The sequence below is a fragment of the Malania oleifera genome, chromosome 10 (assembly GCF_029873635.1).
Source record: "Malania oleifera isolate guangnan ecotype guangnan chromosome 10, ASM2987363v1, whole genome shotgun sequence".
NCBI classification, from domain to species: Eukaryota; Viridiplantae; Streptophyta; class Magnoliopsida; order Santalales; family Ximeniaceae; genus Malania; species Malania oleifera.
This window is the reverse complement of record NC_080426.1, coordinates 73,347,268-73,372,591: the sequence shown is the minus strand read 5'-3', so window position 1 is coordinate 73,372,591 and position 25,324 is coordinate 73,347,268. Positions and strand designations below refer to the sequence as shown.

At 35.7% G+C, this 25,324-nt stretch overlaps 1 protein-coding gene across 1 annotated transcript; it reads left to right on the top strand.

Moving 5' to 3' along the window:
* Nucleotides 1-16,899: 16,899 nt before the first annotated feature.
* LOC131165779 (NADPH--cytochrome P450 reductase-like) lies at nt 16,900-24,125 on the top strand. Its single transcript, XM_058123831.1, has 18 exons — nt 16,900-17,472; nt 17,616-17,675; nt 17,888-17,964; nt 18,085-18,142; nt 18,250-18,333; nt 18,420-18,456; nt 19,558-19,627; nt 19,760-19,951; nt 20,087-20,179; nt 20,370-20,592; nt 20,698-20,781; nt 20,862-21,013; nt 21,450-21,546; nt 22,039-22,188; nt 22,281-22,358; nt 22,437-22,559; nt 22,679-22,792; nt 23,604-24,125. Exons 1-18 carry the CDS (start codon nt 17,116-17,118, stop codon nt 23,682-23,684), a joined length of 2,130 nt encoding a protein of 709 aa, XP_057979814.1. The 5' UTR covers nt 16,900-17,115; the 3' UTR covers nt 23,685-24,125.
* Nucleotides 24,126-25,324: the final 1,199 nt, after the last annotated feature.

Genomic DNA, 25,324 nt, shown 5'->3' with positions numbered 1-25,324 from the left:
AAATTTTTCCAAAAACTGTAACCCAAAAATCCCGCATTTTCACTTGATCGATTTTCCCAAATAAGTAATCAAAACATACATACGATTGTAACCTACAAGTTTACCGATCCCGATTTCAAAAATAATTGATATAAACAGAATCCTCTTACCTTTTTCCTGAATACCAAAATACGAACTCTAGGACTCCAAAATTACGAACCGAGACACCAAAACCTAAACATCCAAGAACTATACTTCACTACAATTCATATTACTACATATATTCCAAAACGAAACTGAAATCGGACCCTTACCTTAGTTTTGGGTCAAAACCTCAAAATCCTTGAAACGACTTTCTGATCTACTAATAATGTAGAGCTACTCCTTTTGATCTACGTGGTAACATCGGATCGTCGGATTAGGCGACAAACAACGAAGAATCGAAGAGAGAGAGAGAGAGAGAGAGAGAGAGAGAGAGAGAGTTTGAGGTTTATTAGCACCTAAGTAAAGAAATAGGATATTTATAGCCCCTTTGACCCAGCCAACCTCGTCAACGAGATGGCGCCTTTGTTGACGAATCATCCATACATTTCATCAACAAACCAGCTCCTTCGGCAACGGACCCTATTCCAATATTTTACAACACGTTCGGTATCTCTTCGTCAACGAGGCTCTGAATTTCAGTGATGAAGATTATGATGGCCTTCGTCGATGAGAACAATGGCTTCATCGACGAAGCCTGCAAAATTTACCTTTTTATCCTTTCGCTATTTAGTCAATCTACATATCTCGGGTCAAGTTCTTACACAAAAAGTTGTACGATAAAAATTTCAAAAGCACAATATTAATAAAACCACTAGCTAGTCTATTCAATCATCAGCCTTGCTTCCTTCTGCAAAATCCTCTTCCCCAAGCTCATCCTCTTCGTCCATCTTCTCCTCTGATGCTGGACTCTCATTGTCGTAGCCATCTAAACACACGCTGGCAAGGGAAAGGTTAGGGTACATCGTTCTGACTTGTTCTCGGCACCTCTTGAAGCCTTCACGTTAGGTTCGCAGTATCCAGGATGAACTTCTTGGAGTGCCGGTACTCCAAAATAGCAACAGGGATCTCTTCACAGTGGATCCTCGCTATCGCCTCTTGATGAGCCCCCTCGCGGCATTCAGCATCAGCTCGAGCTTCATGCAACTTGTTCTGGACAACCACATACTTTTCCCTCGCATCGAGGGTCTAACGATTCATCTTGACCACCTTCTCCTCTTGGGCCAAGGCCATGGTCACCATCTGTAAGCAAGATTAGCCAGAGTAAGGAGACTCAAAAGCAAGGTTATGGACAAAGACTAAAAAACACACTTGATAGGAAGTATGTTGTATCGTCACGAACAAATGATCTGGAAGCGACATCTTAGCCTCCACAAGGTCCTTCATACGCACCACCTGGCGCAAGGTAGGACCAGTAAGAGTAGGCTCGTGAAAAATTAGGCCTGATGCTGGAATAGGCACAATCGAGTCCACCATAGGTGAGGGATCGCTAGTCACTATTAGGGCATCCCTCATTTGAGAGGAGCCCGCATCAAAATCTTTCTTCTTCTTCTTCTTCTTCTTACTTGACCTCTACTTCTTCGCCTCCGCCATCACTGCCTCATATTGGTTAAAGTCCATGTCTGCAAGAGGGAACAAGGGAAAATTGAGAAAATATAGCACGACGAAAATATGAGCATAAACATCATAAAACGGGAAAGGTAGTTACTCGAAGAGATGCGGCTAAGCCCGTACTGCACAAGAACCTGTTCCTTGAGCAGTTTGCTATGCGAGGCAATACCCTGCCGACTACTATCTAGCAGATCCTTAAGAATGGTTTGTTCTGCTTAGGAAAGAGTAGGTGCCAAGTGCCATAGACGATCTGAAACAAAGAGAAAAGATTAGAGACAAACATATAAACACCAACATAACCCAGGCACACCAAAAAAAAAAAAAAAACAGACAAAGGAAGGAATATCACCATCAAGAGGAGTAGCCCAGATGTGGGGCCCACAATAGTTTAGCTCCCCCGAGGGAAAGAAGAATAGAAACTTCCACTCGTGAATGGAAGAACTATCAGGAGTAAATAGTTTATATTGGGGAAGGGAGCTGAAGTAGTACAGCTCCTTCTCTACGGAGTGCGTCCTCATCTAAAAGCAACATCGAAACAGAGGCACGGTGGGTTGGTGACCTCATTTTAGGAGGAGGACGGTGAATGACACCAATGATAGGTATGAGTTGGGGACGAGTTATGATTAAGCTATGTTATAAAATCGAAGGACATCGGAGAAGAAAGGATGAAAGGGCAACCGAAGACCTAAATCCATGAATTCAGTGTATAAACATATCTCATTGGGCCCCGGAGCAGACTCGGAGTCATTGGGCAACCTAGTGTGAATATCGTCAGGAATAGCAAATAAGCAATTAACATTACACATATCTTCCTCGGAAAGGTAACACCGGGCAATCTCTACAGTAACATGAGGCTTAGACTGAGCCCCCGAGGACTTCATGAGAATCAAAATCGAAGGAAAGCATAACAAACAACTTACAACACTCTATAGTTTGGATCAACAAAGCCTATTTTCTACAAATTTGCTAATAAACCCAATCGAAGGAAAAGAAAAATACGAAGAAAAATTACTAAGAACACCAAGAACAAGTGAAGAACAAAGAAAAACTTAACATACAAAAGCAAAGAAAGACACAGAGAAAGGCATAGGAAAAGCATACCTAATAAAGTGCCTCTGGAGCGGGACAAGAGGCAAATGAGCAAATAAATGCCTTTTATAGAAGGAAGCTTACTCAAATCTTGAGAAATTGCGCATCCCAAGAAGGCGGGAAGGTTTTAACTAGTTCACGTTTCCAAGGAAAAAAGCTAAGTCCCCGTACAAACACATTGTCTAAGAAAGATATATATATATATATATATATATATATATATATATATATATATATATATATCATGCTAGATGCAGAGGCTGACGTGACCCTATCCCATCCAGAGAGGACATCCAACTGGCGCGACCTCAAGTCCCAAGACATCTCAAATTCCTAGTTATGATGCAAATAACAAGAAATTTTTTGATACATTGTAGGCACTATTATGGAAGACCTTGAAAATCTACAAAAATTGGCCCAACATGACAAAGAAAGCTCATGAGGCCTTGACCAACAAATGAGCACAGCTCATTAGGCAAATTCGGCCCAACTACTGAGCAAAGCTCGTGAGGTCATGCCCAATAACTAAGCACAACTCATTAGAAAAATTTGGCCCAACTGATGAGCAAAACTCATGAGGCCATGCCCAGCAAATGAGCATAACTCATTTAGCAAGATTGGCCCAGATGACGAGCAAACTCGTGAGGCCGTGCCCACTAAATGAGCATAACTCATTAGGAAAATTGGCCCATTGACGAGCCAAGCACGCGAGGCCACAAGAAACAACACAGCAAAACATGCCACAAAGAGTAGCTCGGCAAGAATTGCCACAAAAAGCAGCTCGGCAAGAATGCAACCAAAAGCAGCTCAGTAAGAAATGCCGCAAAGAGCAGCTCGACAAGAAATTACCTGAAGAGCGGCTCGGCAGAAATGCCACCAAGAGCAGCTCGACAAGAATGCCCTAGAAGTAGTTCAGTAGAAACAGTTTGGTAAGAAATGCCCTGAAAAGCGGCTCGACAGAAATGCCACCAAGAGTAGCTCAGTAAGAAATGCCCTGAAGAGTAGCTCGGTAGAAACAACTTAGCAAGAATGCCACTAAGAGCAGCTTGGCAAGAAATGCCGCGAAGAGCAGCTCGGCAAGAAATTCACTAAAAAGAGGCTTGGAAAAAATGCCACCAAGAGCAGCTCAGCAAGAAATGCCTTGAAGAGCAATTCGGCAGAAACAACTCGATAAGAAATGCCCTGAAAAGCAATTCGACAGAAACAACTCGGCAAAAAATTCCACGAAGAATAGCTCGGCAAGAAATGCCACGGAGAGCAGCTTGGTAGAAACAACTCGACAATAATGCCACCAAGAGTAGCTCAGCAAGAAATGCTGCAAAAAGCGGCTTGACAAGAAATTCCCTAAAGAGCAACTTGACAAAAATGCCACAAAAAACAGCTCGACAAGAAATGCCACGAAGAGCAGCTCAGCAAGAAATGCCCTGAAGAGTAGCTCGGCAGAAATAGTTCAGCAAGAAATGCCCTGAAGAACAGCTCGGCAAGATATGCCACTAAAAGCAGCTCAGCTAAAATAGCTTGACAATAACGGCTTGGCAAGATCAGCTTAGCAAAGGCAACTCGGTAAGGGAAGCTTGGTGAAATGTCAGCATCGGCTCGGCAAGACCAACTCAGCCGAACATCAGCTCGACAAAATTGACCCAGCCGAACCCCCCATATCATAGGCTCGGCGCAACGCAACCCAGCTTGGCGGAGCAAAACAGAATTCCAACCAGCTCGGACCAGCCGACCTCAAAAAAAAAAAAAAAACACACACACACACACTAGTTCGAAATTTCAAGAACATGTTCCAAAATTTTGAAACTAGGGGGGACAACTGATATACCCTAAATGTATCAAGGTATAGTCAATTTGTAGCATTAAGGCACAACTACAATCAAGACCACCATCTCTCAAGGACAGCTGCCCTGAAGGGGTCAACCCCATATAAACCAAAGCAATCCATGCTCACACCATAGACAGTTGTTGTCGACTCATTAATGGCCAGAGCGATTCACTCCCGTGCCATAACTCGTCAATAAATGGCCATACACCATCGGGTCAACTTTTGCCATTATAAATAGGGACTTGGGCAAGAGGTCAAGGTAAGTCATTCTGAATCCACTTTACTGTTGCATTCAAACTCTTGAAAACGTTCCCTTACTTAGGCATCAGAGTGATCCCCCGGAGTACACCCCGGACCCTTCAAGCTTACTTTGTTTTCCCCATTTTCAGGTCATTGGAAGTTAGAGAGCAATGTCGCAGGTCCCAACCATTTTTATCCCGTAACAGTAGTAATTAGGATAAGGATAGGAATGGGTAAATTATGATAGTTTTAAACGTAAGATTACGTTAGATTTCAATTAGGGTTATATGTACCAAAATTTTGAGGACGAAATTCTTATGAGGGGATAATGTAACGACCCCTAAAATAATATACATGTAAGTGTAATTTTTTTTAAAAAAATAATTAATTAATTAAATTAAAAATAAATAAATAAATAAATTATTATTATTAATTAATTAATACAATATAATTTTTATATATATATATATATATATATTAAAAGAATCTGGATGCTTCTATAAGCATCCAAATCAACTCAATTTCAATTGAATTTCAAGCTACCCCAGTCGTACACTCTCTCTCTCTCTCTCTCTCTCAATTTCTCTACCATTTTTTGGCGGAATTGAAAAACAAACATCATTCTCGGGTCCCAACTCCGCTCTCCAAGGATTTAACAGGAGAGATTTCATCATCCACACACCGTAGGCACCACTCCATGATTAGGGTAAGTGGACTAGATTATGTCGTGTTTTATTTTAAAATATTTCCAATTAAATTTGAGTACGTGAATTTAACTATATTAATGTTATTTAAATATATGTCTATGTTAGATTAAATCGCGTGGGTTTTATCATATTGAGTTTTTTTTAGAATATATTGGAATTAAATTAAATATGTGAATTATTATACATTTTTCCTAATAATTTATTAAATTATAATTAATACACAAATTGTGTGGCATGAGTTTATTTTAAGCAAATTTGAGATTTTTGCGATGTTATGTTTATTACCTGATTTATTGTGAATAATGATGATATTTATGTACAAATTTTATATTGTAAAAAGTGATGAGTTTATTTTATTATGACTTTTATGTTGGTAAAATGATAAGGTCATTGTACATTTTAACTGTATAAATTGTATTATATGTTTAAGAACCCCGATGACCATGATTACAGATGAATATTAGTGCACCCACACTATTATGGAAGTGTTGACGGTTGATAGTTAGTTTGACCTGAATATGAGAATGAGTATGAGGACGTGATAGACAAATTGATCTTACAGACATAAACTTTTAATTTAGTATGGTTGGTTGGTGGTCAATCAGCTAAATCCAGGCTAACCAACTAAATTCAATTTTTGGACACCACAACTCGGTCATGGGGATTAAACATGACATGGTCAAAAAGGAGTTTTTTATACATATTTGTGTATTTATGTGATTATGATCATATGATAGACTTAAATTATGATTTGAAGTACGAATATTTGTTTATATGTGATTCACTGTTTTACAAATGCAGGTTTAAGAGTTAAATTATTAAATTAAATATTTACAAATGTGATTTTTTATTAAAATAGAATTATTGAATGTATTTTTATACTACAACTCATTTTAACCACACACTGATAATAATTTAGTCCATACTTACTTAGAGGTGTCTCACCCCAATTATTTTCATACATTTCAAATACCTTAAGAAGTATAATCGAAATCAAAGTAGCGTAGCGAAAGCATGAGTGGGATAAAAGAGTTATTTAGAATAGATATTAAATTAATTATGTTTTTAATGTTTTAGAATTTTTAGGGATGTTAATTTTGATATTAGAGATATTATTGTATAAGGGTTTTTAATATATACTCTAGTATAATATATTCGAGATCTTTCGCTATGCAAATATTCGGGTCATCACATTATTCATATGTGGGGTCAATTTACTGCCCTATAATAAAAATTATTATCTAAATACCTGTAACGACCTGAAAAATAATGGTATTTAAATAATAATAATAATAATAATAAAGAAAGAAAGAAATGAAAACAGTATCAGAAGGAGGTAGCCGACTTCATCGACGACATCGCATTTTGGATGGAATAACCCAAAAGATTTTCCACAGGGCCTTGTCGACGAAGCTACGACTCGTCGACGAGAAGATACCGAGAATAGAATTTGGGCTACTCTGAATTTCGTCGACGAAGGGCAAGGTTTGTCGACGAAATTATTTAAGGACTCGTCAACGAGATGACGTGGCTTGTTGATGAATTTCGCAGTATAAATAGTGAAAATTTGGATTTTTATCCTATTTTAGCTCAAATTACCCTCTCTCTTTCTCTCTCTCTTCTCTCTCTCTCCTATGGTCTCTCTCTCTCTCTTCTCTCTTTGATTTTGGCCCCGTCAGTCTCCAAATTGACGATCTGAGGCCACCACAACGTTCCTGGTGGAGTTCTCTTCAAGTCTGTTGGAATGGATCATTGGTGAAACGAAGTTGGAATTCATCCCAAATCTAGGGTAAGGTCTTTTATTCAGTTTTGGCCTTCTGACAGTTGTAAGAAATGATGTAGGCCAAGAAATATTGATGTTTTGTTTTGAAAAATGTGGTTTTCAGGATGTTGAGTGGAGAACCCTGTAGGTGTTGGACCCGTTACAGTAGGAGAGTTGAGCAAAAATTAGGTAAGGGAAATATGCTATGCTAGGTTATTTGAGTATGTTTTCAGTATAAAATTATAAATGTTCCATCAGAGTATTGTTTACAATAAAGATTTATACAGTTTATCAAATATGATTAATATGTTTTAGAATTACTGTGTGGCTTGAGAATATAGTATAGTATAAAAACATGCTTTATAGTATTTTTTTTAGATATGTGTTTTACAGAATATACAAACAGTGAATGTATTTTACAGAAATTATAGAAATACCATGATTATACAGTTTTACAGTACCATGACATACAGATTTACAGTTGATTATAGAAACACAGTTGATATAGACACAGTTTTCTATAGTGTCATGGTTTATACAGTTATTACAGAATCATGGTAAAACAGATAGTTGTATATAGAGATGTACTATATAGCATCAGACCTTGTTGGACCATACAGTTACAGAGCACGATACTGTAGCTACATATAGTTTATAGAGTGCAACCACCTATTCAGATAATACGTGGTATAAAGGTCGATCACATACAGCCCACGAGTGGACAGGCTCCCCATCAGATATGGGTAAAGGAGGGTTGATCAGACTATGGAGTATAGTGATTTATTCTTGATTGGCCAGCTAGGGTAAATTCTGTCTACAGGCCGCACAACCCTATCATGAGGGGTTAAATCATGACACAGTTATCCACAAGGAAGTTTACAGTTATTACTATGTTTATATAGGTTTACAAAAACAATATATATATATATATATATATATATATATGTTAGCAGTATTTTAAGTAGAAACCTAAAGTACAGAAATGTTAAGCAACAGGTAAAAGATGAAGATTATATTACCGGTATTGTACTTTATAGATTCAGTGATACATGTCTATATAATAATAGATTCACAGTATTGTAAGTTATTCGCCACACACTAGCAATAGCATATTTCGTCTTACTGAGCGTTGGCTCATCCAGTTGTTTTAACATTTTTTAGGTGATCCAAGTCGGCGAGCAGACCAAACTCGCAGATAGAGTGGCCACAGTACTGCCCTGTCAGTAGAGAGTGAGTATATTTTTTGTAGTATTTTTGTATAACCCTCACCAGTTGAGGATATTTGGGGAACAATCATATATGTATATTTTGGGAAATCTGTTAGCACTCTGATATTGTGTATAATTATTTATGGATATGTTTATTTGATTTCCACTTCTCGCTACTTAAGTTGATGGTTGCGTTTAATCCAGTTTGGTATTAGAGTATTATAAATGTTATAGTATATAAAAAATAAAAAAAACCCAAGTTAAATAGCAGGTCATTACAATACCACTTATTTTAAATACAACCAAACACTACTTATAACTTTCATCACTTTTCTAGTTCAATACTTACTAAATTCAACACCTTTCCTAAAAACACACTTCTACATAAGTGGTCCAAACAATCCTAAAACCTTTTGATGATCGGACCACTTACGCACTTAGTACAATTGGACACTTGAAAGAACAAATTTATTAATATTAAGTTATTTTGTTTCCATGATAACAGATGAATTTTTTTATTCATATCTCTCATTTTTTTGGCTAGGCATTCATATCTCCTAATTGATTCAATTAGAGAATATATATACACATACACACATGTATATGCTCACACAAGCTCCACTTAATGGGTTATCTCATATTTGTAAATTTATTATTTTTTTAGAGATAATGAGAAATAAAAAAAAATAATGAAAAGTTTAAAAATATTTAGTCCTCTAGAATATATTTGATTTTTATTTTTAGTTTTTTTTTGGAGATTTATACAAATATAAGCTTAGTTTTAGGTTTTTCATATTTGTATAGAAAAATAAAAAATAAAGATTTTGTCAAGTTTTGAATTTTAATTTTAATTTTAGATTCCAAAATAATTAAAATAAAGACAGCTGATTTTTAATTTTTCAAAAATTATATCAAGTTGTGTCTAAGAGAATGATTTTGAGGTTTGAATAATTTGGAAGAAGTTTAATATAATTTTATATTATACTTCGTCTAAATTCAGACATAAATTTTTAACAATACCTTTTTTTTTAAAAAAAAAATTTTATATAAATTTAAAAAAATTTTAAAATAAGGTGATTATTTTTATAATTATTTTAAAAATAAAAAAAAATAAAACTATTTTCACAAGCAAATAGTATCAAAATATTTTATTATCTATTATTAACCTCAAGCTCTATTACTCTCTCCCTTGGGATAAGGGATTACATCACACCCTCAATGTGTTTCATCATATTCTCCAGGCGTCAATGCTCTCCTCTAACATACCTCAAACTCTATTGGCCTCTTTATACAAATATTGCGCAACTAAAAAAATAGCTAACATTTTTGTGATTCTTTAAAAATTAAAAATAGAGAATAAAAAATATTTTTCAAGATTAAACAAGCACAAAGATTTTTTTTTTAATTTTAAATTAAAAAGTTATTGCTAAGTTATTTATAATTTGCAAAATTATAATAATGAGATAATTTATAAATTGAGGGTTTGTTTTAAAAAATTAAAAAACCTAATAAACTTCTCTATGTATATAATATTATAAATAAAAAGGAGAAAACTAAGAACCGAAGCATTTGTGTTATTAAATATTATTGGGAGGCATTAAAGTAAATAAAAATAATGTGTACTTATTATTATTATTATTATTATTATTATCTCCTATTCAATTTAACTTTCTCTTCTCTTTTAAAACCAACACACAATGATATTTATATGTGTAATATGATTCTTTTGCAATGATATATATATTAAATAAGATGACATTAATGTGTATCAAGTGCATTTGAAAAATTGAAATTTGTGAAAAGCCCGTTTTATTTAATTTAAAAAAAAAACATGAAGAAGTCGTGGAAGAATTTAAAATATTAAATAAAGTTAAATTTTTAAAAAATTTCACATCACAAGAATACTTTAAAAAACTTTTATGGAACATAAAAAAAAGAAAAATATTTTTATAATATTTCAATAATGTGACAACTTAGTGCTACAGAATAAGAACCCAACCAAATTATTAATTAGGCTATGTAGTTTCATAATTAAAATTTGCCTTTCAACATCCTTTTTCAACAGTTTATTTATAAAGCCTTCAATATCCTAACAAGAAACAATTAAGAGTGATATAACTTGTCTCCCACTTTATATTTTTTCATTATAAAAGTTTATGACTTTAAATCTATCAAGTTAGAGATGTTCTAGAAGTTCTTGAAAAGCAAAAATGAGAACTAGATACATATGATGAGTTTTATTTCCAAACTTGTATTTTGGTGCTAATTAAGAAGGCAATGCTATATTAATTGGGTTGGTATTGATGGTTGTCACCCATGCACCCATCTTGAGAAGAAATTATACAGGAACTCTCTCCATCCACGTGTTTATGTGTCTGTTTTCTTAATTATATATATTAGGACATGAGGAGCCTATGAGTGGGCTTGATACACATGAGTGAACACCAACTTGACCTAAAAGCTTAAACCTATTGGGTCTTGGACCTAACCATGTATATAAGCACCCATCATCCACTTTAATTTTCCAATGGGATAAGGTCACAAGTGGAATTCTCAATAATTTCCTCCTCACTTGTCAATTCCAACTGCTCCCCCATTGAACGGAAACCATCTCTCTTATGGGAGTAAGCCTGATTCCCCAACAATTGCTCAAGTAGACCTTACCACTAGCACCTTACATGTCTCAGATTGCATTTCACGTGCCTCTCAACCAATCCTACCTCCCACATTTTGACCCCATTCGAATCCATCTCAGGGTTAGTTGATCTTTATTGGTCTTGGTCACACACTTGGTGCTTTAACTGTTAGCACGTCAGGAGAATTAGATTCATGTCTCGACTTTTATGATGTCGCTTGCCCATAGGCCTGGCAAAATGGGCGGGCGGGCCGGGTTTGGGCGGGTCACTAATGGGTCGGGTCATAAACGAGCTGGGTCATTAATGGGTCGATGTTAAACGGATCACACACATGCCAACCCTAACCCGCCCATTTAATAAACGGGTGGGTAACGGGTCACCCGTTTAAAAAATATGATTTTTTTTTTTATTTTAAAATTTTTAAAAATTTCATATAAAATGACATTTTTTTTAAAAAAAAAATTTGCATTTTATTTATTAATTTCTAAATAAAAAGAACATAAAATGTAAAAAAAAAATACATCCCTTTAATGAATACAATTTTTAAAAAATGTAAAATTAAAAAAAACACACTCACACCTCTAAAAAAATTAAATATGCATAATGCATGCATAAAATATTTATATATAAATCTAAATTTAAATGAGTCCCATAATATTTACATACAGAGCTAAATGTAAAATATTTAATAAGTTCATTCATCATTCACATTTTTTTAATTCACGCATTATGTATAACACATGAATCAAATATTCAAGTCCCATAATCAAAAGATTCAAAACATAATCTTAAAAAATATAACAGTTAAATATTTAGAAACAAAACCAAATTTAAATGAGTTCCATAAAAATTCACAAAATTACAATTTTCAAAAGACAACAAAAAAACTTAATTAGTCATGATTGTTTGTAGAAGCTTCTCCCAAATCATTAATCAAAATATTTTCAAATTTGACTTCTAATTATTCAGCTTCTTCTCTTTCTTCACTTGGATCCACTGCAATGATAAAATAAATAGATAACAAATAAGAAACAATAACAATTGACAAAGGATATGAAAATAAATAAAATGTAATTATTGAAATTATTGAAATAATATTGGAAAAACTCAAAAAAAAAAAAAAAAATGCATACTTGCGTAATCAAACAACCAATTTCGAGTTGTTATCATGCTCCTGCATTTTCCGGCAAAAGTGATCTTCGATATTTGTTAAGAACCTGGGCTCCAATGCTGAATGCAGATTCTGATGCAACGCTTGTGATAGGAATAGTAAGTACATCACTCGCCATAAGAGATAAATCAGGATATCGAAATCGATTATCTTTCCAATACCGCAATATATCCATTTCACCATGTTCCACATGATTTAGCCTGGGCTCTTCCAAATATAAATCTAATTGAGATTTTTCTGTAGTAGCACAATATTGGCTTTCATAAAATTCAAATTCCTGTCATATATTAGAATAGAAAAACAAACAATATAAATATAACAACTAAAAATAATATATAAAATAAGAAATAAAAAATTAGAAAATATAAATGAAGTTACCGAAAGCTCATCTCTAATGAAATTGTCACTACCACCAGTACCCCCAGTAGATGTAGTAGATTTCAAAGAAGAGTTTGATTTGTTTGCATAATTTTGGAATAGAGAGTATAACTTCTGACGAAGGAGATTTAGCTTTTGTCGAGAAGTGGATGAATCAATATTTGAGTAACAAAATTCGACAAATTGAAGCTTGTAACGAGGATCAAGAACAATAGCAAATGCCAAAACAACACTGTAACACTTCCAATATTTATCGAACTTCTCTTTCATTTTTGCAGCCATACTATTAACAATGCAGTTCGGATTTTTCATTGTTTCAAGTAAATGCAATTGAATTTTCCATATATTTGAAAAATACAAATTAGATGTAGGATAATCCAAACCCGAGAAGAGTTTTGTCATGTCGTAAAATGGCTTCAAGAAATTGCAAATGACCTCAGCTCTATTCCACTCTTCATTTGACGGACAATACTTATAATTTGCATGAAGTAAAGCATAATGAATTAAAGCCCGTCGATATGTAAGTGCACTTTCTATCATCATGAAAGTTGAATTCCAACTAGTTGGTACATCCAAGCGCAAACTGATTGAAGCAAGTATACCAACTTGTTTAATGCACTCTTCAAACTTAAGTTTTCTGCCTTCTGAACCCTTAATGTACTTGACACTTTCTCTAATGTTATACACAACACGTTCAATCACTTTTAAGCCTTCTTGAACAATAAGATTCAAAATATGAGCACAACACCTTACATGAAAATATTCACTGCCACTTACTAAAGGTGCTTGCAAAGACAATTGACTTGAAAGAATATCTTGCATACTATCATTGGCAGTTGCATTATCCAATATGATGGAAAATATCTTCCTATCAATACCCCATTCCTTCAATACATTAAATGTTTTTTCTGACAAAGCAACTCCTGAATGTGGGGGTGGCATGTGAGAAAAGTTAATAATCTTACTATGCAATACCCAATTTTCATCCACAAAATGAGCTGTAATGCATAAATATCCTTCAGTCGTAGGAGAAGACCAACAATCAGAAGTCAAACACACTTTACCAAAAGCACTCTGTAGTGTAAGTTTAAGTTTCTCCTTCTCCCTTTTATGTATTTTCAATACATCAGCTTTAGCAGTGTTTCTAGTAATTGGTTTAACATCAGGATTAAGATATTTATGCACATCTCGATTTCCTTCATGCTCAACCCATGAAAAATGATAGCAATGTTTTATTACGACAATTGCCATCTTCTCACGATAAACATCTTGTTTAATTTTTTTCTCATGAAGTTTGGTTCCACAATCCAGATGCATCTGCTTCACATCATAGTTATCACGTAATGGACAACTATTAATGTGGCGTCTCAAATTTACCGTCCCATGGGTTGAAGCATTAGCAACATATTCAGCCCCACATTTTTTACATTTTGCCTTCTGTTTTCCATCAACATCTATAGGTAACAAATAGAATTCACCCCAAGCAGTTGATGTTTTTCTACGTTATCTCTTTTTGCTAGTGCCATCATTGATAGAAGAACTGTTCTTTTTAGATTTATCTGAAGATGGAGTAATATTACACTCATCATCAAAATCTAAGTTTATGGTATCCATTATTTGCAATTTGTATTCTTCCTAACAAAGAATAATTTTTTTGAATACAATGTCTTAGGCTTTCGCACCAGACTAATTTCCTAACAAAGAAAAATTGTTAAGACTCCGAAAAATAGTAAAATAAAGAAAATAATGAAAATTTTATACAACAAACACAAATCTGGGTTTTATAAAAATTATTAACTAAAAAATCGTTAGTTATTTGTGTGTATCTGTGTGTGTGTGTGACAACTAATTTATGTAGGGGAAACACAATAAACAATTATCTACTGTTTATTCATCAGTAATTCATGAAACCAACAGCCAAGAACACTTCTATTTATTTTTGTAGTTTAATAAAATATCAAAACAATGGAAGGTTTATGGTCCCACCCTTCTATTTACAGAACACCACAAGGTCCACAGGACCACAACACAGGACCAAAGCATAAACAGAAAAAACAAAAAGAACAACCATCTCTTTTTTAATTTCTGATTCCTTTCTATTAAAAAGCCATTCATGGCTTATTTATACTAAAAATTCATACCTATTTAAGTTTCGATATACAAATTCAAAAGCAAACATGAGATATGCAGATATCTAGATTTTAAATAAAATAATAATCACACTTTCAACAAAATTTCTGAACACAGAGTAATATAAGATTTTAAATATACACTTTCAATATACAAATTCAAAAGTCATTCATTGGTCATTTAATTAATGACCTAATTAGATAAAAATACTAAAAAATCTTACCTCCACGGCTCCACCTCTGGTCGGCTGCCGGTTGGTCCTCTGCGCGTGTCTGTGGATCGTTCGAAGGAGACGATGACTAGTAGCCTGGTAGATCCGGCACGTAGCAGCGCACCAGTCACCAGAAGAGAGGAAAGATTGTCGGAGGAAGAGGAGAATCTGAGAGAGTGAGAGCTGAGAGCTAAGAGCCGAGAGTCGAGAGCCTCTCTTAGAGACGATCCAGACGGCCAGACGAGGAGACTGGAGACTGGAGTGGAGTCTGGACTGTGGTCCGTGGAGAGGCGCGGCGTGGGTTAGGGTTAGGGGTTTCTTTTTTTCAAGTGTGTGTGATTGTGTTTGTGAAGAGAAGACTGAAGAGTGAATTGACTCCGTGAGGCACTGAGGCCGTGAGGCGTGAGTCGCGTGAAGGGCCGAAGCGGAAGGTACAGTGAATTAGCGGGTCACCCGCCGGGTGACCAGCCCAATTATTAAATGGGTTAACATTCTTAAACCCGAACCCGTTTTAAACGGGCGGATCCGGGTGACCCGACGGGTTATGACCCGTTTTGCCAGGCCTACTCGCCCATAGTTACGAATCGTTGGCTCTGATACCATTTCTTAGGATCGAAGGAGCCTATGAGTGGGTTTAATACACATGAGTGAATACCAACTTGACCCAAAAGCTTAAACCTATTAGGTTTTAGATCCAACCATAGCACACATCATCCACTCTAATTTTTTAGTGTGGGACAAGCTTATAAATAAAATTTTCAACAATATACTATCTAAAAACGGATCTCTCTTTTATATGAATGACTCTAGGACCAATTTGTCATATATATATATATATATATATATATATATATATATAACATTAAGAAAATAAACACATGCACACGTGCAGGAAGATGTGCACTGTATAATTTTTCCACCCTGAGCCATCAAATTTTCTTAATTCAGCCACTCATTTTTTATTACTTTATTTTTCATATAATTTTTTTTCATTGAAATGCAATTAATTCAACATATTTAATCAAATCAAAAAAGGACTGCAGCACCAGCGGTCCTCCTTGATGGCCATTTTCATTTTCTTGTTCTCGGTAAGCACGAGAGAGAGAGAGAGAGAGAGAGAGAGAGAGAGAGAGAGAGAGAGAGGAGGAAAACGTGGTTGAAGAGTGGGCAATTGAAACTGTAACTGTAAATGGGCGAACCTTCTTGGTAAGTGGGTGAAAGAAATTTGGGTATGGACTTTTTATTTTATTTATTTTTTATGGTCTGCAAAGGAAAGAAAATGGCGAAAATGAATTATACAACAGATGAAAGTCAGACCCTCTCTCCCTCTCCCAAATGCCAACAGCCAAGTTTTAACGAGGACCGCCGAATTCAGCGAGCCCAATAATTAGAATGAAAAGCCACCCGCACAAAAATACAAAAAAGAAAGAAAGGTACTTTACAATTTTTTTTTTATTATAAAATAAATAAATAATCAAAAATTATAATTTGTAAGAAAAAATAAATATAAAAATAATTATTCTCCAACTTTATAATTTATTTTGTATTGTACTTCACATTGAATTAACTTGGATCATTTATCTCTCTTCTTCTTTTTTTTTTTTTTTACCCAACCCAACCCAACCCCAACCTCTTAAAAAACAATTTACAATAAAAAAAATGAAATCCAGCTCATCATAAATTCAAAAACTAAAATTGATCTTAAGTTGTGGCGTTGCTGTGTTTCACATAAAATATTTTGCCAAAAAAAAATGTCAGCCGCGCACATGAAAAATTAATTAATTATTACACAATCAGTGAAGCTGACCATCGGAAGACTTAACCATGGTTAAGAGGGTTAGGTGGTTTGACCAGTCTAGTTTGGTAGGCGTTGGTTCGCTCCACCCTCCCTCTATAATACTTCCAACCTCTCCCCCCTCTCTCCCTCTCTGTCTGTATCAGAGAGTCTCTCCTACCTCCCCAACACCAACTCCTTCAGGAAGAGACTCTCTGCCCTTCTCCCCATTTCCCCCTGTTTCTACCCACTGTATCTGTTGCTTCTTTCTCTTCTGTTTCTTGGCTCACTGACTTCCGCGTCTCGCCGGTCTGTCAACGGGTTCCGGTCAGTTTGGATCCGACCTTTAACCATGCAATCGGGCTCAGTGAAGGTGTCGCCTCTGGATCTGATGTCGGCTATTCTCACGGGCGGTGGCGCAGCGGAGCAGTCCAACGTGTCCGCGGATTCCGGCGAGGCGTCGCCGGTGACGATGATCATGGAGAACCGTGAGCTACTGATGGTGCTGACGACGTCGTTCGCGGTGCTGATCGGCTGCGTCTTCGTGTACTTGTGGAGGCGATCGAGCGCCCAGAAGGGTTCGAAGGTCGCGGAGCTTCCAAAGAGGCCATTGATCGTGAAGCAACCAGAGACGGACGCTGATGAGGGAAAGAAGAAGGTTACCATCTTCTTTGGGACGCAGACTGGCACAGCCGAAGGCTTCGCAAAGGTTAGACTCTTTTGTTCTTCCCAGATTCCCTTGAATCTCCCTTGAAGATTAGCGCAATATTTATAGTGGATGATACAGGCATTTGAACTGTAGAATTTTTTTTTTTTAATGTATGGGTCCATGCTTTGATTAATCCTGTTCAGGCGCTAGCTGAGGAAGCGAAAGCACGCTATGATAAGGCCGTGTTTAAAGTGGTTGATTTGGTTAGTTTTCCTCTTTTTTCATTTCATTCCATTGATCTCTCTCTCTCTCTCTCTCTCTCCAAGACACGTGTGCGGTAAAACACACATACAGATGTATTTTTTTCGCAGACACAATATATGCTTTTCTGTTATGGAGTATGGGGTTAATCTTTTGAATTGAATTATTGATAGGATGATTATGGGGTTAATCTTTTGAATTGAATTATTGATAGGATGATTATGCAGCCGATGATGATGAATATGAGGAGAAGTTCAAGAAAGAGACTCTATCTTTTTTCTTTTTGGCCACGTGAGTTGAAGGAGTTTATTTTTTTTTGGTTGAAAATTTCTGTTTTTGGGGTCTAATCTGCTTATGTGTTAGTCTTTTAAAAATATTTGGTTAATTTGGGGATTGTTGATGTTGGTGTAGATACGGAGATGGCGAGCCAACAGATAATGCAGCGAGGTTCTATAAATGGTTTACAGAGGTAAACTTGGTTGATTATGCTGAAATGAGAGATGACTTTGGTTTATTCATTCAAGTATGTCTTGTATGGGGTGTTCTCTGATTGATCATTTGTGACCTTGGGCATAGGGAAAAGAAAGAGGGGAATGGCTACAGAACCTTCAATATGGAGTGTTTGGCCTAGGCAACCGGCAATATGAACATTTCAACAAGGTTCATAATACATAATCTTATGTTGTAGCTGTGTTTTTCATTATTAGGTTAAGGCCTTTGATTAATTCTCCTTTTTACGCGAACAGATTGCGAATGTGGTGGATGAGATTCTTTGTGAGCAAGGTATGTTTTCAAATTTTTTTTTTTTTTTTTTCTTTTGAACAAATATTTGCGTGGAAATGTGGACTTTGACATGGTTTAATTTAGCATCATCACCCATGCAATTGCCTTATTTATGATGTCTACACAGTGGACATACTGACAAGAATGTTACGACAATGCCATTTTTCCTCTTTCAAAACCTCAGCTTGCTTTACACTATTTTCTACATGTATATAAATAATTTTGACTGTAGTTTTTGGATTTTTGTGAATTTCTTGAACCTGTCTACGTTTGTGGGGCACTGAGTCATTGACAATTGGTGCTATCTTGAGCTAATATTAGCTAATTTATGTGGCATACACACAGCCTTGTTTTCATTTGACTGTCCTATTTCATCTACTTTAGCAAGGTTTTTACCCATCCATTTTGTTCTTCATGCTGTATCAGAAGAACTCAACTCTTTGTGGCATGTGCCTATGATTTTCCAAGGACACCATGGTTGGAATGTTGCTGGATTGAATAAAATCTATTGCCAAATCCTTTTCTGGATCATACACGATACATTTGGCCTAGTGCACTTGAAGTTTGCCTTACAAAATTATCTTCGTCGCAACCATTTTGATAAACCAAGATAGAAAGAATTTTAGGGCTTGTTTAGTTATGAAAAATAGTTTTCATTTCCCATTTCCCATTTTCCATCAAATTATGAAAATGCCACCTTGTTTTCTAACATCTCTATTTTGCACCGTAGTTATTGGTGCATTACAGTTAACACATCCCCTAGTGCTCCACCCACAAACACTCTTTATTTATGTTTTTACCCTTCTTTCCCTTTCACAGTAGCGATGGCATCTTGGTGGTTAACTGATGTCGCTGTTTTAATTTTATTTTTCCGTGAAATATTCCCAACTTTAAGCCATTTAGTGTATTGTGTGAATCTCAAATTTTCATACAAAACAGAAATGGTATAGCATATGCTGATATTTAAAGGTTATCCTTGGAAATTGTGTCCCAAGTATGGAAGAATGATTCTGTTGTTAGGCTGTTCATATTGTACTCTCTTTTTCACTTCATTTGTGGCTTTCTTTTCACAGCTAATATAATCTACTTATTCATGTACAGGTGGAAGGCGCATTGTGCCTGTGGGTCTTGGGGATGATGATCAATGCATTGAAGATGACTTCACTGCATGGTATTTTGAGAACAAGAAACACTATATCGAATTGAAAGCATGAACATTCCCTTTTTATTTTTAATTTGAAAGATTATTGTAGGAGACAAAAATTCACTTCCTTTTTTGCTGTGTGACTTGTTATTATGATAGGCGTGAGTTAGTGTGGCCAGAGTTGGATAATCTGCTTCGTGATGAGGATGATGCAGCTGTTTCTACTCCTTACACTGCTGCCATACTAGAGTATCGAGTTGTATTTCATGATTCTGCTGATGCATTCCTGCAGGAGAAGGGCTCTAGTTATGCAAATGGTCATGCTGTTCATGATGCTCAACATCCGTGCAGGTATCAAAGAGTTCTTTAGTTCCCAAATGCGGTATTTCTACCCCCCCTCTCTCCCTCTCCCTCTCCCTCTCCCTCTCCCTCTCCCTGTGTTTGTATGTGCACGTGTGATCTAAATTATTTTTTCTCTGCTTGAAGAGCTAATGTGGCTGTGAAGAAAGAACTACATACTCCTGCATCTGATCGTTCTTGCACCCATCTGGAGTTGGACATTTCTGGCACTGGACTTGTGTAAGTTGCTTCCCTAAGTCTCTTGGGACATAATTTTTACTGGAATATTTACAACTTTTCTGATGATTTATTTAACTTATGGATAGCTTCAACCATTTGATGTGTTTCAAAAATGAAAAAAATGGATTCTCAAATTCATTTTTAAGTTTTATACAACCCTTGTTCATGTATTTGTGTGCATTCTCTTCAGATATGAAACAGGAGATCATGTTGGCGTGTACTGTGACAATCTCATTGAAACTGTAGAAGAGGCTGAAAGGTTACTAGGTTTGTCACCGGACACCTTTTTTTCAATCCATGCTGATAAAGAGGACGGCACACCCCTTGGAGGTTCCTTGCTGCCTCCTTTCCCACCTTGCACATTGAGAACTGCACTGACTCGATATGCAGATCTTTTGAGCTCTCCCAAAAAGGTTTGTCCATTTTCACGAGTCCATTCATCATAGTAACAAAAAATTATCATTGTAATAAAAAATTATTGTAGTAACTAAAAACCTATTTGTGTGCATGTTGGATAGGCTGCTCTACTTGCTTTAGCAGCTCATGCTTCCGATCCAAGTGAAGGTGAAAGGTTGAGACATATTGCGTCCCCTGCTGGGAAGGTTGTGAATTCTCCATCAACTTTGATACTAAATTGGTCTCTGGCAATGATTCTTATTTGGATTTATATTTTGTTTTACAGGATGAATATGCACAATGGGTGGTTGCTAGTCAGAGAAGCCTTCTTGAGGTCATGGCTGAATTCCCATCAGTAAAGCCTCCACTTGGTGTTTTCTTTGCGGCGGTTGCCCCACGCTTACAGCCCAGATACTATTCTATCTCATCCTCCCCAAGGTAAATAGTTTTTCTTCCTCTCATGTATAACTTTTTTCCTAAGAGTATGAAATAAAGGCTGTGCCAGCTGCTACCGTTGCTTGAGGTTAATTGGATCCACTAAGGAGGTCCAAATATGATGGAAGTAGTCTAGTGGGTTTATGATGTACACTTGTTACTTGTGCCCATGCATTAATGTGGCTGATTCTAATTTATGATGTATCTATGTACTACAATACCCTTGAACATGGGAAACGTGTGTACTGCGTAGTGCCTACATGATGGCACCAGGAACACAAAAAAACTATGAGCTATGATTTTGTCATAGAATTTGAACTTCTCAGTTATACTTTTTCTATTTTAGTTTCTGGGCTGAACTTTGGAAAATTTGGTGTTGATTTCAGACCCTTTATTTTCTTTGACTTTGTTCTTTAACATCTGCAACTATGATCTACAGGATGGCACCATCTAGAATTCATGTTACTTGTGCATTGGTTTATGATAAAACACCAACTGGACGGATTCACCGGGGAGTGTGCTCAACTTGGATGAAGGTACTTAAATTTTATTATATTTTTCCTATGCATGTGGTAGCAGATGTTATATCTGAAATAATTAGACACATTTTGTGGGTCTTCTGTGGAAAAGAATGAGTTGGATTTGATTGAAAAATGAATACTAAAAATAGGCAGTCTTTTGAGTGGTAAAAGAGCGAAGTTTTTTATGGATGTGATTTTTTGTTCATGTGTCTTGACTGCCCACTCTAGCTGTATAAAGAGCCAAACCTTCCAATTCACGTCAATATAGTAATCAGTTTTATTGATTTGTATTGTTGGGTTAAGCCTGTATCCTACATGGTTATATATTTTAATTTTCTATTCTTTTGATTATCTTGTCATATTTTGTTAGACTGGGTTTTGCATTGTTTTGAGTAATTTTTCTCAATTGTAACATTTTACTTGTGTATTCATGTATGCAGACTCGAATGTTCTCATGGTTCAGATCTCATCTTCAGTGAATTTACTCTTTTGTTTCCTATTTTGCAGAATGCCATACCTCTGGAAGATAGCCATGATTGTAGCTGGGCACCTATTTTTGTTCGGCAATCTAACTTTAAACTTCCTGCAAACACTAGGGTGCCTGTTATTATGATTGGTCCTGGCACTGGATTGGCTCCTTTCAGGGGTTTCCTGCAGGTATTTCTACATTGAAATTAGTGAAGTTATTTGGTCCTTGTTACTAGTATTGCATCAACTGTTTTCATTTATTTTATGTATTGAATTTTCAGGAAAGATTAGCTCTGAAGGAAGCTGGAGCTGAACTGGGACCAGCCATATTATTCTTTGGATGCAGAAACCGCAGGATGGTAAGTGAATGTGCGCTCTAATAAATGCTCATGCATGATCTGTGGATGCATCAGCATAAAACTGTGACGTGCCTGCAGGATTACATTTATGAGGATGAGCTGGCCAACTTTGAAAAAAATGGTGCGCTTACAGAGCTGATTGTGGCTTTCTCACGGGAAGGACCCAACAAAGAATATGTCCAGCATAAGCTGATAGAAAAGGTATGGGCAACCAGGTTATTCACCACCATTTTTGATGAAATGTATGATCTTATATTAATCCTTCTTACAATCTGTGGATATTTATTTGAGATTGAACCACAAATTTTCTTTACGTGCAGGGCTCAGATGTTTGGAACATAATTTCTGAGGGAGGTTATATTTATGTATGCGGTGATGCCAAGGGCATGGCCAAGGATGTCCACCGAACTCTCCACACTATTGTGCAGGAGCAGGTACGGTTAAACTGAGCTTTGGAATTACTGAAAAAATGCATGTGGTTGCTGCGTCCAGCATGATAGTTATGTGGTTGAATAATATGACCAATAGTTTTATTTCACATAGGGAGGAGAGGGAGAGGGTTGCATCCCCCACTTTTCTGGTTTTTATGTTTCCGATGTTGGCAATAATCATCGAACAACAAATATGTGCACAAATGGATCAAAAATAGAAAAAAAAGATGTCATATCCCCGTGAAAATCTCATTATCAATCCACAGATCCATCATTCTCATTTTACTGGTATATGCATGTGGTTGCAGCATCCAGCATGATAGTTATGTGGTTGAATAATATGACCAGTAGTTTTATTTCACATAGGGAGGAGAGGGAGAGGGTTACATCCCCCACTTTTCTGGTTTTTATGTTTCCGATGTTGACAATAATCATCGACCAACAAATATGTGCACAGATGGATCAAAAATAGAAAAAAAAGATGTCATATCCCCGTGAAAATCTCATTATCAATCCACAGATCCATCATTCTCATTTTACTGGTATATGCATGTGGTTGCAGCATCCAGCATGATAGTTATGTGGTTGAATAATATGACCAGTAGTTTTATTTCACATAGGGTGGAGAGGGAGAGGGTTGCATCCCCCACTTTTCTGGTTTTTTTGTTTCTGATGTTGACAATAATCATCAAACGACAAATACGTGCACAAATGGATCAAAAATAGAAAAAAAAAAGAAGAAAAAAAATGTCATATCCTTGACAATCTCATTATCATCCATCATTCTCATTTTACTGGTATAATGTGAATTCAGGGATCCCTAGACAGCTCAAAGACCGAGAGCCTGGTGAAGAATTTGCAAATGAGCGGAAGGTATCTGCGGGATGTATGGTGAGTTTTGGTGAAGTCGCCTTGGGTCCGGTCAGGATGTGATATCAACATATAAACCATATGCAAAAGAAGGGTGCAGCTTGTGGGGATAACGAGCTCAGGCTGAAAATTAAGCTACATGCTCGAGAGGAGGGGAGGTTGTGTTGCATTGCCATCCCTACAATGCTTGTGTTGTCATTAGAGTTGGGAGATTATGATTCTTTTTCACTCTTCCTAGAGCTTGAAGGATATTTTTTTGCGTAATGTGATTTATACATATACATAATATGTACAAGCTACTGAAATAATAATTATTTGTAATAATTAGTAAGGAATTATTTTATGGGGTCTCTAGTTTCACTTGTATTATGAGCCAACAAGAAGTTTCAAGTGACATGTTTGTATGCAGACGTTCACCCTGTATTTCAAGGGTAAACTTAAGAAGTATTTGGGAGCATTGATTTTTTAAGATTTGAATTTGAATTTGTATAAATTTAGATAAAATGTTTCATAAAATTATATAATTTTTTTTTTAAAAAAAATTACATATTTAAATTTAATTTTCAGAGTTCATGTTCCTAAGCGGGAATCAAAGTTCATGCGTCTAAGATGGTCAAAGAAAACCTGTGTTTTGGCTTATTGTCATCTTCTTTATTTTTTTCACTCTTATGTTTGTTGTGGGGGGCGGGGGTGGAAAATGTTCTCTTATAATTAAATCCAATTTTGATATATGAAAATACAATAAAATTTGAATGAAATAAAAAAATAAAATTAAATTATGTAAAATAATCTATTTCATTCCTTCTTAGTGAATCATAAATTCTTAATTTAAAGAGGTTTATGAGAAAATCTGCACTCAAAACGTATTTTCTTTGGTTGAGAATTGGTTTCATGAACCTATTTGGTTTAGCTCGGCACCTAGATTAATAATTGGATTAATAATCAAATTTGTTTATAAAACTAGAGGGGTTTTTATTTTTATTTTTATTTTTATTTTAATGTTATTTTAGTAAAAATTATTTAATAATAGTTTGAGCTGAAACTTTATTTCTCATATTGATGCATGTAAAAAAATGTTGCTCTATCCAGCGTTTATTAAACAAAAAATGTTGAATGGACCAGCATTTTTTAATTTGGGTGAAATCCCATTGGCTAATATGTGGCGATTAAAAACCGTTACACTGAGTAGACTTTTTGCCAAATAACGTTGGATGAACGAGCCTTTTTTGCATGCCTCATGCACATGCCCCATTAAGATATTAGAAGAGAGTAAAAATGAAGATCAATTTAGGACAATATTGTTTAGTATTTCAATCTGCTTCTCTTGGTTACATACCCCAAACATTTATACAGGCTTCTCCTAATTCTAAACAATAAGAAATAATAACAGATTCCTAAATAGGTAAACATAATGTGGAAATAATAACAAATCATTATGAAACATTGTTGTAAATGCCTAAATGCTGAAAATTACATAATACAAATCATCTTTTTTTTTTTTTTGATTCGTAAATGTAAATTATATTGATCAAAATGGATATGCACAGAAATTCTGGGCATACCCTAAAGAAGGAAAGTCAAAGCTCCGCATCAAAACAATATCAAAACTAGTACAATCAACGTGGGCCTCCACAGGGCTTAAAAGGCCATCAAACAACTAAAAGT

Excerpts from the sequence above, each read along its gene's own strand:
- LOC131165779 (XM_058123831.1), top strand. The coding sequence starts at position 17,116 with ATGCAATCGGGCTCAGTGAAGGTGTCGCCTCTGGATCTGATGTCGGCT. Across the intron at positions 17,965-18,084 it reads TCTTTTTTCTTTTTGGCCAC|ATACGGAGATGGCGAGCCAA; the intron begins GTGAGTTGAAGG and ends ATGTTGGTGTAG. Across the intron at positions 19,952-20,086 it reads GATGCTCAACATCCGTGCAG|AGCTAATGTGGCTGTGAAGA; the intron begins GTATCAAAGAGT and ends CTCTGCTTGAAG.